The 15,583-nt window shown below is 45.3% G+C and overlaps 1 protein-coding gene across 2 annotated transcripts in view; it reads left to right on the top strand.

The window, feature by feature from the left end:
• Positions 1-15,583, top strand: part of DMXL2 (Dmx like 2) — a 401,239-nt gene that overhangs the window by 366,604 nt on the left and 19,052 nt on the right. For both annotated transcript variants that reach the window (XM_063926075.1, XM_063926076.1), the window contains one exon: positions 488-565. In XM_063926075.1, coding sequence (XP_063782145.1) covers positions 488-565 — 78 coding nt within the window. The remainder of the gene's footprint in view (positions 1-487; positions 566-15,583) is intronic.

Consider the following 15,583-nt stretch of genomic DNA (forward strand, 5'->3'; position numbering starts at 1 on the left):
TCAGCCGAACTCGGACTCCATTATATCCGGCCCAATGGTTGTCTTTATGCCATATTGAAGCCTGTATCCAATTACCCGCAATGATTTAATTGGATACCGGCCTAAGTCTTGAAAGTGTGTCTTAGGGCTAAAAAGTACAGTATGTTATTTCTAATTGTGACAGAAAATGTTCAGTCTTCTAATGATCTCGTTTTCACTCCAATCAATCGCACAGTTTATTTGGTTCAGCTTAATAGAACATATTTTATTTTAATTCAGACAGGGAATTGTGAAAATTAACCACCTTTTATTCACCAAAATATCCCAGTATATTTGGGCTTTTAGAATAAGTGATTTTCTTTTAAATTTAAAACACACACAATATCAGATTTTAAAACAGCTGGTCCACAAACAGGTCTCTTAAAGTGTCTTTATTTTATTGTGTTCATGATGAGTACTATGTGCTGTCATTTCAGGATTGTTAGTATTCTGTCTTTATAAATTACAGTGTGGCGTAGCTGATGGAGAAGGATTTTTAAGCATTTGGCAAGTAAACCAGACAGTCTCCAATCCTAAACCTTACCTGGTAAGATGTGAAAAAGAAAACTAATATGTTGCTGAAGGTGATATCAAGAGATTATAACATAATGAGGGCTGAATGTCTGTGTTCATGCATATTGAAGTTGAAACTGTGTGTCATGTCTCTCTCGCGCGCGCGCTCTCTCTCTCTCTCTCTCTCTCTCTCTCTCTCTCTATATATATATATATATATATATATATATATATATATGTGTGTGTGTGTGCAACGGCAGCAGAAAGCACTAAACAGGAATCTGAGGCTACATTGGACACAGGCTCGACAAATCTTAACAGTTGAAGACTGGAAAATGTTGCATGATCTGATAAATGTGAATTTCTGCTGTGACACACACAGTGTGGTGTCAGAATTTAGCAAACGTAGCATGTATCCATGGATCCATTCTCTCTGGCTCAATGGTTAAGGCTGGTGTAGGTGGTATAATAATGGCTTTAGCAATTTTGTCTTGGCACACATTAAGGCACACAGCCTTAATACCAATTAAGCATTGTTTAAATGCCGTATCATGTGCATGCCTTTGTGGCCACATTCTATCCATCTTCTAACGGTTACTTCTGCGAGGACACACACCATGTCACAAATCATCTCAAACTGGCTCTACGAGCTTGACAATTAGTTCAGTTGTACTCAGTCACCAGGTCTCAATCCAATTGAGTACATTTGGGATACAGTGGAATGGGAGATTCGCAGCAGAAATCTGCAGATACAGTATCATGTCAGCATGGTTGTTTCCAGCACCTTGTTTGTTTCAATTGTTGAAACAATGCCTCAAAGAATTCCAGCTGTTCCCTTCAATGGCAAAGGGTGATTCTACCCATTACCCAATGGGTGTGATCTGAAATCTGACACCCCCCCCCCTCCCCCCAAAAAAGATCTGTGTCTTAAGCATATTGGCTGACCATTAGGCATCTCACACTTATTCTTTGACAAGTATCAAGAAAGTGCATAAATGTCAGACATTGAGGAAAGATGTGACAAGAAATTCTTGGACAGGGATAGTATAATGGCAATATGAACTGTTATAATTAATGTGCATTTTATTGGTATGTAGAAGACAGTTGCTTGCTCATGGATGGCAGTTCTTTAAAGGCTTCTGTATGTTCATATTAGGTATGCAATCTTTAGGTAGCATCATACATGAGACTGAGCTCTGGGGGTGATTTAGACCTGATCGCTGGGCTGCAAACTTTGCTGTCCTGCGTTCAGATAGTCGCCACCTGCAAGGGGAGTGGAAATTTGCAAGTGTGCAATCATATGCATACGCTAAGCTGAAAAAATCCACTGTGTGCAGTCTCTACGCATCCCAGGACTTATTCCTACAGTGTGATGAGAAGAGGCTGATCGGTGCCGGTACTAACGTCAGACACCCTCCCTGAAAACACTTGGGCACGCCTGCGTTTTTCCGGACACTCACAATAAACGGTCAGTTACCACCCATAAACCTCTTCCCCCTGGCAATCACCTAGCAAACGCCCGTGCGGTCAGATTTTTTGCACCATCCCGTCGCTGACCAGCAATGCCTTTTGTTAGCACCTGGACACCCTGCTATGCTAAAACGCACAGCAGCGATCAGGTCTGAATTGCCCCCACTGTCTTTGTATCCTGCAAAAGAAGCAGAACAGACTGTGACACAGTGATGTGTCTATCCGTCAGTCTAATCCGACTATCTATCTAATCTCAAGGTTGTACTTCACAATGAAACTTCTGCTGGGGAAAAGAGTTGACCTTAACATTTTCTTTAGACTTTCTTTACCATATTACAGCAGTACCTAGCCAACATGTTTTTCCATTTTGAGACTTTTAATGTGAATAAGTAAACTTTCATCTCTGCCTTCAGCCAGAAGCCAGTGCTATTTACTGTACTTGCACTGCCTTGTAGCTACAAAATGCTACCGTATGATCAGAATAAGGAACATTTCTGCCTCAAGGGTAATTTTGTGTTTACAGCTGCAGGCAGACTGATAACCGGATTAAACCTTTACGTTATAATTGGTTGAAATCTATGTTCACATTGAAGCGCTGAATGCATTTACAATCTGTGGTTTCCAGCAAACCTTAAAATTGCTCAATTTCTATTTTTGTGTTTCCATTTGTGTATCCTGTGGAATTAAGCTACTTCCTTCACTAAAACTGGAAGCAATTAGCCATTTCCGAGGTAAATCTAGCATTACGCATCCCAAAGCACCCTGATTGCAGTCTTAACTAGATAATTTTAACTAGGATGTATCTAGAAGCTTCTGGAAGGACCTGAAACGTGGATGTTACTTGTTCAAATTGTGCACCATCCATGTTATAAACTGAAGTAGCAAATTTAGTTTCAGCCAAAATATCAGATTCATTTTTATTATTATTATTTATTATTGTATATATATATATATATATATATATATATATATATATATATATAGCTGTTTATTTGGGATGTAGTTATGTCAGTCTCAATACCTCCCCCTACATCCCGCCCCCTTAGAATCCCGACAGTCGGCATGCCGACGAGCAGGGACTATTCCCACTTCTGGATGTCCACAACACCAACTGAGTGAGAATAGAACAGATCCCGTAAGGGGCTTGTTGCACTCACCCCCCGCATCGGCCATTTCGATGACGGTATCCCAGTGTCGGTATGGTGATCGCCGGTCACGCATACCCAACCTGTTTATTTGATTGTGCTGTCTATAAAATAACGTATGAGTAGGATCCCTATATAAACAACTAGGTGATTCATTGCGCTCTTCACACCTTCGCAAGGGGCTACGCCCCCTTAAACCCTGCACGTCCTTTGGGCGGGCAATATTTGTATTATATGGAGTATTACCTTCAAGCATAATTTTGTTAGTGGGTAAATATTTTATGGCCAAAGGGTGTGCGATGGTCAAGGGGACGTAGGCCCTTGCGACGGCGTGAAGAGCGGATGCAGAGCACGATGAATGACCTAGTGTGTTAATAATATGTGTACATAATTTAGGTCTAAGGACAATGTTTGGTAAATATCACATACACAGTGTGTGTGTTTATATCTATATATATATATATCTATATATATATATATATATATATATATATATATATATATATATATAATAAAATTTTACTCACCGGTAAATCTATTTCTCGTAGTACGTAGTGGATGCTGGGAACTCCGTAAGGACCATGGGGAATAGACGGGCTCCGCAGGAGACTGGGCACTCTAAAAGAAAGATTAGGTACTATCTGGTGTGCACTGGCTCCTCCCACTATGACCCTCCTCCAGACCTCAGTTAGGATACTGTGCCCGGAAGAGCTGACACAATAAGGAAGGATTTTGAATCCCGGGTAAGACTCATACCAGCCACACCAATCACACCGTATAACTCGTGATACTACACCCAGTTAACAGTATGAAATATAACTGAGCCTCTCAACAGATGGCTCAACAATAACCCTTAGTTAGGCAATAACTACATACAAGTATTGCAGACAATCCGCACTTGGGATGGGCGCCCAGCATCCACTACGAACTACGAGAAATAGATTTACCGGTGAGTAAAATCTTATTTTCTCTGACGTCCTAGTGGATGCTGGGAACTCCGTAAGGACCATGGGGATTATACCAAAGCTCCCAAACGGGCGGGAGAGTGCGGATGACTCTGCAGCACCGAATGAGCAAAGGCAAGGTCCTCCTCAGCCAGGGTATCAAACTTGTAGAACTTAGCAAATGTGTTTGAACCCGACCAAGTTGCAGCTCGGCAAAATTGTAAAGCCGAGACCCCTCGGGCAGCCGCCCAAGATGAGCCCACTTTCCTCGTGGAATGGGCTTTTACTGATTTAGGATGCGGCAATCCAGCCGCAGAATGCTCCAGCTGAATTGTGCTACAAATTCAGCGAGCAATAGTCTGCTTAGAAGCAGGAGCACCTATTTTGTTGGGTGCCTACAGGATAAAAAGCGAGTCAGTTTTCCTGACTCCAGCCGTCCTGGAAATATAAATTTTTAAGGCCCTGACTACGTCCAGTAACTTGGAATCTTCCAAGTCCCTAGTAGCCGCAGGCACTACAATAGGTTGGTTCAAGTGAAAAGCTGATACCACCTTAGGGAGAAACTGGGGACGAGTCCTCAATTCTGCCCTATCCATATGGAAAATCAGATAAGGGCTTTTACATGACAAAGCCGCCAATTCTGACACACGCCTGGCCGAAGCCAAGGCCAATAACATGACCACTTTCCACGTGAGATATTTCAAATCCACAGTTTTAAGTGGCTCAAACCAATGTGATTTTAAGAAACTCAACACCACGTTGAGATCCCAAGCTGCCACAGGAGGCACAAAAGGGGGCTGAATATGTAGCACTCCCTTTACAAATGTCTGAACTCCAGGCAGTGAAGCCAGTTCTTTCTGGAAGATAATCGACAGAGCCGAAATCTGGACCTTAATGGAACCCAATTTTAGGCCCATAGTCACCCCTGACTGTAGGAAGTGCAGAAAACGACCCAGCTGAAATTCCTCTGTCTTCCTGGCCTCACACTACGCAACATATTTTCGCCAAATACGGTGATAATGGTTTGCGGTTACTTCTTTCCTGGCTTTTATCAGCGTAGGAATGACTTCTTCCGGAATGCCCTTTTCCTTTAGGATCCGGAATTCAACCGCCATGCCGTCAAACGCAGCCACGGTAAGTCTTGGAACAGACAGGGCCCCTGCTGTAGCAGATCCTGTCTGAGCGGTAGAGGCCATGGGTCCTCTGATATCATTTCTTGAAGTTCTGGGTACCAAGCTCTTCTTGGCCCATCCGGAACCACGAGTATCGTTCTTACTCCTCGTTTTCTTATTATTCTCAGTACCTTTGGTATGAGAGGCAGAGGAGGGAATACATAAACCGACTGGTACACCCACGGTGTCACTAGAGCGTCCACAGCTATTGCCTGAGGGTCCCTTGACCTGGCGCAATATCTAGTTTTTTGTTTAGGCGGGACGCCATCATGTCCACCTGTGGCCTTTCCCAACGGTTTACCAACAGTTGGAAGACTTCTGGATGAAGTCCCCACTCTCCCGGGTGTAGGTCGTGTCTGCTGAGGAAGTCTGCTTCCCAGTTGTCCACTCCCGGAATGAACACTGCTGACAGTGCTAAGACGTGATTTTCCGCCCATCGGAGAATACTTGTGGCTTCTGCCATCGCCATCCTGCTTCTTGTGCCGCCCTGTCGGTTTACATGGGCGACTGCCGTGATGTTGTCTGATTGGATCAGTACCGGCTGGTTTTGAAGCAGAGGCCTTGCCAGACTTAGGGCATTGTAAATGGCCCTCAGTTCCAGAATATTTATGTGTAGGGACGACTCCTGACTTGACCAAAGTCCTTGGAAATTTCTTCCCTGTGTGACTGCCCCCCAGCCTCGAAGGCTGGCATCCGTGGTTACCAGGACCCAGTCCTGTATGCCGAATCTGCGGCCCTCTTGAAGATGAGCACTCTGCAGCCACCACAGTAGAGATACCCTGGGTCCTTGGAGACAGGGTTATCAGCCGATGCATCTGAAGATGCGATCCCGACCACTTGTCCAAGAGGTCCCACTGAAAGGTTCTTGCATGGAACCTGCCGAATGGAATTTTGCTTCGTAAGAAGCTACCATTTTTCCCAGGACTCGTGTGCAGTGATGCACCGATACCTGTTTTGGTTTCAGGAGGTCTCTGACTAGAGATGACAGCTCCTTGGCTTTCTCCTGCGGGAGAAACACTTTTTTCTGTTCTGTGTCCAGAACCATCCCCAGGAACAGTAGGCGTGTGGTAGGAACAAGCTGTGACTTTGGAATGTATAGAATCCATCCGTGCTGTTGTAGCACTTCCCGAGATAGTGCTACTCCGACCAACAACTGCTCCTTGGACCTCGCCTTTATAAGGAGATCGTCCAAGTACGGGATAATTTAAACTCCCTTTTTTCGAAGGAGTATCATCATTTCTGCCATTACCTTGGTAAAGACCCTCGGTGCCGTGGACAGTCCAAACGGCAGTGTTTGGAATTGGTAATGGCAATCCTGTACCACAAATCTGAGGTACTCCTGGTGAGGATGGTAAATGGGGACATGTAGGTAAGCATCCTTGATGTCCAGGGATACCATGTAATCCCCCTCCTCCAGGCTTGCAATAACCGCCCCGAGCGATTCCATCTTGTACTTTAATTTTTTTATGTATGTGTTCAAGGATTTCAAATTTAAAATGGGTCTCACCGAACCGTCCGGTTTCGGTACCACAAACAGTGTGGAATAGTAACCCCGTCCTTGTTGAAGTAGGGGCACCTTGACTATCACCTGCTGGGAATACAGCTTGTGAATTGCCTCTAGCACAGCCTCCCTGCCTGAGGGAGTTGTCGGCAAGGCAGATTTGAGGAAACGGCGGGGGGGAGACGCCTCGAATTCCAGCTTGTACCCCTGAGATAATACTTGAAGGATCCAGGGATCCACCTGTGAGCGAGCCCACTGATCGCTGAAATTTTTGAGGCGGCCCCCCACCGTACCTGGCTACGCCTGTGGAGCCCCCGCGTCATGCGGTGGACTCAGAGGAAGCGGGGGAAGAATTTTGATTCTGGGAACTGGCTGACTGGTGCAGCTTTTTCCCTCTTCCCTCGTCTCTGTGCAGAAAGGAAGCGCCTTTGACCCGCTTGCTTTTCTGAAGCCGAAAGGACTGTACCTGATAATACAGTGCTTTCTTAGGCTGTGAGGAAACCTGAGGTAAAAAAATTTCTTCCCAGCTGTTGCTGTGGATACGAGGTCCCAGAGACCATCCCCAAACAATTCCTCACCCTTATAAGGCTCTATGTGCCTTTTAAAGTCAGCATCACCTGTCCAGTGTCGGGTCTCTAATACCCTCCTGACAGAATAGACATTGCATTAATTCTGGATGCCAGCCGGCAAAATATCCCTCTGTGCATCCCTCATATATAAGACGATGTCTTATGTTCGCAAAATAGTATCCCTGTTTGACAGGGTTACAGACCACGCTGCAGCAGCACTATCTGCAGGTCTCAGTCTAGTACCTGAGTGTGTAAATACAGACTTCAGGATAGCCTCCTGCTTTTTATCAGCAGGTACCTTCAAAGTGGCCGTATCCTAAGACGGCAGTGCCACCTTTTTTGACAAACGTGTGAGCGCCTTATCCACCCTAGGGGATATCTCCCAGCGTAATTTATCCTCTGGCGGGAAAGGGTACGCCATCAGTAACTTTTTAGAAATTACCAGTTTCTTATCGGGGGAACCCACGCTTTTTCACACTTCATTCACTCATTTGATGGGGGAACAAAACACTGCCTGCTTTTTCTCCCCAAACATAAAACCCTTTTTTAGTGGTACTTTGGTTAATGTCAGAAATGTGTAACACATTTTTTATTGCCGGGATCATGTAACGGATGTTCCTAGTGGATAGTGTATATGTCTCAACCTCGTCGACACTGGAGTCAGACTCCATGTCGACATCTGTGTCTGCTATCTGAGGGAGCGGGCGTTTTTGAGCCCCTGATGGCCTTTGAGATGCCTGGGCAGGCGCGGGCTGAGAAACCGGCTGTCCCATAGCTGTTACGTCATCCAGCCTTTTATGTAAGGAGTTGACACTGTCGGTTTATACCTTCCACCTATCCATCCACTCTGGTGTCGGCCCCACAGGGGGCGACATCACATTTATCAGCATCTGCTCTGCCATCACATAAGCCTCCTCATCAAACGTGTCGACACAGCCGTACCGACACACCGCACACACACACAGGGAATGCTCACACAGCCCTTTGGGGAGACAGAGAGAGAGTATGCTAGCACACACCAGAGCGCTATATAATTTTGGGATTAACACTATATTGAGTGAATTTTTCCCAATAGCTGCTTGTATATACAATATTGCGCCTAAATTTTGTGCGCCCCCCCCCCCCCCCCCCCTCTCTTTTTAACCCTTTGAGCCTGAAAACTACAGGGAAGAGCCTGGGGAGCTGTCTTCCAGCTGCACTGTGAAGAGAAAATGGCGCCAGTGTGCTGAGGGAGAAGCCCCGCCCCTTTTTCAACTGACTTTCTCCCGCTTTTTCTGGAATACTGGCAGGGGTAATTTTACATCTATATAGCCTCTAGGACTATATATGATGTAGATTTGCCAGCCAAGGTGTCATATATTGCCCTCAGGGCACCCCCCCAGCGCCCTGCACCCTCAGTGACCGGAGTGTGAAGTGTGCATGAGGAGCAATGGCGCACAGCTGCAGTGCTGTGCGCTACCTTGGTGAAGACTGATGTCTTCTGCCGCCGATTTTCCGGACCTCTTCTTGCTTGCTCTGTAAGGGGGACGGCGGCGCGGCTCCGGGAACGAACACCAAGGCCAGTTCCATGCGGTCGATCCCTCTGGAGCTAATGGTGTCCAGTAGCCTAAGAAGCCCAAGCTAGCTGCAAGCAGGTAGGTTCGCTTCTTCTCCCCTTAGTCCCTCGATGCAGTGAGCCTGTTGCCAGCAGGTCTCACTGTAAAATAAAAAACCTAAAATAAACTTTCTTTCTAGGAGCTCAGGAGAGCCCCTAGTATGCATCCAGCTCGGCCGGACACAGAAATCCAACTGAGGTCTGGAGGAGGGTCATAGTGGGAGGAGCCAGTGCACACCAGATAGTACCTAATCTTTCTTTTAGAGTGCCCAGTCTCCTGCGGAGCCCGTCTATTCCCCATGATCCTTACGGAGTTCCCAGCATCCACTAGGACGTCAGAGAAATATATATATATATATATATAGATATATAGATAAACGATGTTGGTGGCACTCAGAAGCAAATAACAGACGACAACCAACCTGGTTCCAGTCGACGTTTCGGGGACTGCTCCCCTTTATCATGACACAACCAGTACCACTGAAAACAACCTACATAAATACATACAATAACTTACCAAACACCAATCACGCCATTGTCCGCGCCCCCCGGACGCCCGGTGATGACGTCACACACACGATCCCGTGTGTGCAATCCCCGTCAGCTGTACGAGGTGCGCGGCCCTGCAGTGAAGTGTATCACGGGTGCCTGGCAACGGTCCCCTGGCGCCGTGACTGACTCTCACTTCCGCACTCACGGCCCGGCGTCATGACGTCAGACGCTCTATGGTCGTGTGCGGGAGGAGGCTCCGGCTTACCCTTAGGGATTAGTTGCCTAGCAACCCCACGACACTGAGGAAATGGCTAGATATAACAAATACACAAGTGAAAAAACCCCCAAAGCAAAACATAATACAAGTGATACACTGAGATAATAAGAATATCAGTGAACCTAAAGTCCGCTGATTGTACATTTAAAGCATACGAAGCACAAAGCTCTGAGTCCGTCCCGTTCTTATACTGACTGCTGGAAATATATACTATTTAACAAAATAAGACATATCTTAAAATTCAAAATTGATGGTAAGCAAAAACGAAATCCTGACGGAAATGCTTAATACCCGCAGTACCCAGATCAGAAAGAGAAATACATTCCATCTGTCCAGGTAGTGCAGATAATATAGCAAGAGCCTTCTAATTTAAACAAATTGATAGTTTAAACCAAAACAGAAGTAAAAGGTTTTATAAAAAGCAATTGAAGCTTAAGGCTTCATTCAATCCATAAGGCTGAACTGTTTGAAGTTTATGGATCCACCATGCCTCTTTCTGGAGAAGAATTTTTCCCCTATCACCTCCTCTTCTGTTGGCTGGAACATGGTCAATCATCCTGTAGCGTATAGTGGCCAATGAATGGCCAAAGTTCTTAAAGTGTCTGGCCACAGGTAAATCACTACCCTTACCTTCTAACGCTGCACGAATGCTGGATCTATGTAAAGCTATACGCTCTTTAAATTGCCGTATGCTTTTACCTACGTACAGCTAACCACAAGGACATTTGATATAATAGACTATAAACTTGCTAGTGCATGTCAGTGCATGTCTGATCTTGAAGGATTTTCCCGATCTAGGATGTTGGAACTCATCTCCTATCTCCAGACAACTACAGGTCGTTCACCCTGTGCATCTGTAGTTGCCGGGTTTGCGTGTAAGGAAATGGGCCGGTTTTTCTGGACCCATTTCTGATATGTCATTATGGACTACAATGTCCTTGATATTCCTGCCCCTCCTATATGAGGCCATCAACGAGCTATCCTTCAATACTCGCAAGTCTTTGTCCCTAGTGATAATCGGCCAAATATTTTTGGCTTTGGTGACAAGATGTTTACTTGCCGTGGTGAAGTCCTGCGTCCAAATCATCCCATCTTTAATGGACTTTTCCTCCTTGTGCATTAGTGCTGTCTGTCGTGAAGTCGACAGTGCTTTAGATCTGGCTTTCTGCAAAGATTCTGCTGAGTATCCTCGTGCTTCAAATTTCAAAGACATATTAAGGATCTGCAACTTAGCATCCTCTTCATTATTACAGATCCGTATGATTCTGAGAAACTGTGAGTACGGTAAACTCCACTTTAGTGATTCAGGATGATGACTATTTGCTCTTAATATCGTGTTTCGATCAGTCGGTTTATAATAGATGCTGGTGTTAATATTATTAGCCATATCCACAGAGATGGCCACGTCTAAGTAATGGATACTTTCGAAACTACATTCACATGTGAATTTAATGGCTGGATCCTTCGAATTGACTTCTTCCATCATGGAAATAAATTCCTGTTGAGTGCCGGCCCAAATCATCAGGATATCGTCTATATAACGACGAAACAATTTGATGTTATTAACTGTATCCCTGGTTTAAAAAAATTAATTTTGCTCTAACTCACTCATAAATACGTTAGCGAAACTGGGTGCCACACACGATCCCATGGCACATCCAGTTCGCTGGCGGTAGATTTTTTTATCAAAGAGAAAATAATTTCTCTTTAGGGTAAGACCCAAAAGAGTCAGAAAAAACTTGACATCCGGGCCCTTGTACTCGGGATGTTTCGTGAGAAAAGTTTCCATGGCCTGTAGGCCCCGATGATGTGGGATGCTAGTATATAAGTTAATGACATCAATAGTGCAAAGCAAATATCTTGATGGTAAAGGTGACAGAGCTTGTAACGTGAGAATCAATGAGGTGGTGTCTTTTAAACATAGCGGTAATCTTTGAATAAGTGGTTGAAGATAATGATCCAGATAGTGGGAGAGATTGTAGTATAACGAGTCCCTTGCTGCTATGATAGGACGACCGGGAGGGTTCACAGCGTCCTTATGAAGTTTGGGTATAGTGTAGAATACTGGAATAGCAGGCCATTCTGTACTTAATGCTTCTTTGATGTATGCTGTAATATGTTTATCAAGAACAGCTTGTTGCAGAATGTCATCTAGTTCCGCCTTGTAGGCCTTGGTAGGATCATCTTGTAATAATTCATAAACTTCAGAATTGTCCAATTGTCGATATGCTTCTGTTTTGTATGCACTAAGATCTTGAACTACCACTCCGCCGCCCTTGTCAGCAGGCCGTATGGTGATGTCTTTGTAACTTCCAAGGTTCTTTAAGGCTAAACGCTCATTGAAGGAGAGGTTGTGTGTACCTTTAAAAGCATCAGGAGTGCTTTCGTTAATGTAGGATTCCATGCAGTTTGTAAACGTCTTGATACTTTTATTATATGATACTGGAACAAAAGTTGATTTCTTGGTAACCGGAACTATGTCCGTGGTATCCTGTTTATCTGCAAAGTGTTCCTTCAGTTTAATGCGTCGATTCAACTTGAATAAATCGATCTTATTAGTGAAGATATCTGGCTTGTTTGTGGGTACAAATGACAAACCCCTGTTGAGGACAGAAATCTCATCTGTAGTGAGGGAGCGGGCAGAAAGATTGAAAACTACGTTTTCTTTGGCGCCGGCTTTGGTGGCTTCCCTTTTGTTTTGGCCCCCGCGGCGGGTTTGGGCTCTTTTACAACCTCGTTTTTTGACCGAGTATTCACACCAGTGGCCCGTGTTTTTTGTACCGAAGTAGAGGCCCCTTCTGTATCACTTGAAGATAATGCCGTGCTAGATTGGTCTGTCTCCAGTTGAAAGCGCCTAGACTTTCTCTGGAACCTTGGTTTCCTTTGGTTCCCGGGTCCTTTATTATGAACCCAATTGTAGACCTGGTTTAAATCATAGTCTCTATTGACTGTCACCCTTTTGGATTTCTTAAAATTAATAAGATCCGTTTGATATTTATCAATCTGGGCTGTTAATTTCTCCAACCAGTCTGGCGATGATTCTGTTTGTATTTTGACCAAATGAAGGTTTTCAAAGGCAGCTATCTTTTCTTTGGTGATATCTAGCTCCCTTCTAGATTCGGCAATCACTAATAAAATGAGGTCAAATGAGCACCTATTCAATACTGCAGCCCACTTCCAGCAGAAATCGGGATTATACCGACCTATTGTCGGCGTATTCCTAATTCTAAAACCTCTTGGGATGCGTTTGTCCCTAAAATAGTCCGATAAGGTTACCCCATGTAACAAGAAGTCAACTTCGCGTTTTTTCAGTTTTGTAAGTTGTGCTATTAGGTGTTCCACTGATTCTTCACTTATAGCAGCAATCAAATCAGGGGCGAACAATATGGCTTCTGCTTCAGTATCAGTATGAGTCAGGGTTTCACCTTCCGGTAAAACTGGAGTAAAAAATCCTGGTATCTCAGCGTGTTCAGACATAATCAATCCTCAATCAACTCAATCAACTCCTATGTACAGTGCAGATTCTTCCTCTTGTGTGTCACATCAGATTAAAAGGAATATATGAATAGCAGGTGCCCTGACTAGTAGCACTATAGTGTTACTGCATAAAGAAAACAAAAATATCCGGCACTCACGCTTATGTATAGTGTATCAGTCTGGTGCACAACCTCTCCATAGAGCATGTAGATAAACGATGTTGGTGGCACTCAGAAGCAAATAACAGACGACAACCAACCTGGTTCCAGTCGTCACTATAGAGCCCCTTTCCCTATATAACATCACATACACAGTGTGCGCGCTGGGGACTTATCCCTCATAACAACAGTATATGGTATTACTCTCTCACCAGCTACATTGTCCCCGCACACTGCACACTACAGACTCTCACTCTGCACCCGCACCAGAAATAGCAACCACCATGTTCCTTCCTGTGTGCGCAAGGCATGCCGGGAGTTGTAGTCTCCCCACAGCACTGCCGTGACGCGCACTCTCCAAAGTCTATCCCCGTGTAGGGGGAGGTGGGCCTGTCCCTGGGAGATGAAGTCTGCAGCCGCCGCTCCCCCTCACGCTCCCTGGGGCGCAGTCGGCGGGGTCAGGAACTACAACTCCTAGAGTCCCCGCAGCCTCTCCGCTGAATGAGAGCTGCGCGTTGGCTGCTGAGTGTTAACATGGCGACCGGGAGCCAGCCGACAGCGACGGATGAGGCTGGGATGTGATTGGCGGAAAGTCGCCGGGGGGATCGCAGTGGAGTGGGGCAAGGAGGGCAGCCGTCGCCACCCTCCTCCCCCTCCTCCTCGCCTCCAGCAGCGGCACACGGCCTGACAGCTGACGGGGAGCCCAACGCGGGTGTCCGGGGCTCCCCCCCCTCCTCTTCCTCCCCAATCCCAGACTGACAGAAGTTCCTCCGCAGCAGCATGGCGCCCACCTGGGCAATAGCGGAGCTCAGTAAATCGTCCCAGGGTCACTGCTAATTGCCCCATTACCCCTGGGTGGGGCTGTCATCAGGGCGCTGGCTGCTGCTAGGTGTAGCTCTTACTATTAGGGTGTGTTTTACCTAGTCTCTCCCATCCAGATCTGTGACTCAGAGCTCCTAGCCATGCCCAGCGTTGGCAAATGAGTCATAGAGTCACAGATCTGGACAAATATATAAGAGATGGGCCTGATTCAGAGTGGTACGCTATTGCACAGCCGCAAGGAAGACTTGTACACTAACCATCGGGTTAGTGTACAAGTCTGAATTGGCCCATTGTTCTTATAGTTGCAGAGTCTCTTGGAATAATGATCATTATATGGATTGTTTATGCTTGTTGCATTTGTTTATACCTTGTTGTTGATTCATTTTCTATGGAATTGCATATAATTCAATATTTTTTTAATAAAACAAGTTCTTTATTTTAAATACAGATAATCAGCTCTTCACATGTAAGGTTAACAGAACATTAACTGTGTATGTAAAAAGATAATTGCAGGACCTATCGCTTTAGCTACAGTCCTAAATTAGAACTGGTTTATGCAGCTGTTTCTGTTTGGTTGCAAAAGCCATACTTCTAATAATAATAATAATAAATATTTTTATTCATATAGCGCTCTTTCTTCAATAGGACTCAAGGTGCTTAACAGATACATAGCATAATATAGTACAGAAACAATGAAGTACAGAACAGCTTTTCCTAAAATACAGAAGCATGTAGATACTAAAGGGACATTATGGAAATGCTTGAGTAAACAGGAAAGTCTTGAGTCTACTTTTGATGTATTCTATTGTTGGGGCCTCTCGCACTGTGCGGGGAAGTGAGTTCCATAGAGTCGGAGCCGCATGACTAAAAGCTCGACCCCCAGATGAATTACGGGAGATTCTAGGTACTGCTAAAAGTCCTTCATCTACAGAGCGCAGTAATCGAGTGGGGCAGTATGGGATTCTAAATAAAATTTATATTTCTCTAACGTCCTAAGTGGATGCTGGGACTCCGTAAGGACCATGGGGAATAGCGGCTCCGCAGGAGACTGGGCACAAAAGTAAAAGCTTGAACTAGCTGGTGTGCACTGGCTCCTCCCCCTATGACCCTCCTCCAAGCCTCAGTTAGATTTTTGTGCCCGAACGAGAAGGGTGCATGCTAGGTGGCTCTCCTGAGCTGCTTAGAGTAAAAGTTTATTTTAGGTTTTTTATTTTCAGTGAGTCCTGCTGGCAACAGGCTCACTGCATCGTGGGACTAAGGGGAGAAGAAACGAACTCACCTGCGTGCAGAGTGGATTGGGTTTCTTAGGCTACTGGACATTAGCTCCAGAGGGACGATCACAGGTTCAGCCTGGATGGGTCCCGAAGCCGCGCCGCCGGCCCCCTTACAGAGCCAGAAGAACGAAGAGGTCCGGTGAAATCGGCGGCAGAA

Source organism: Pseudophryne corroboree, chromosome 6 (assembly GCF_028390025.1).
Source record: "Pseudophryne corroboree isolate aPseCor3 chromosome 6, aPseCor3.hap2, whole genome shotgun sequence".
In the NCBI taxonomy this organism is placed as follows: domain Eukaryota; kingdom Metazoa; phylum Chordata; class Amphibia; order Anura; family Myobatrachidae; genus Pseudophryne; species Pseudophryne corroboree.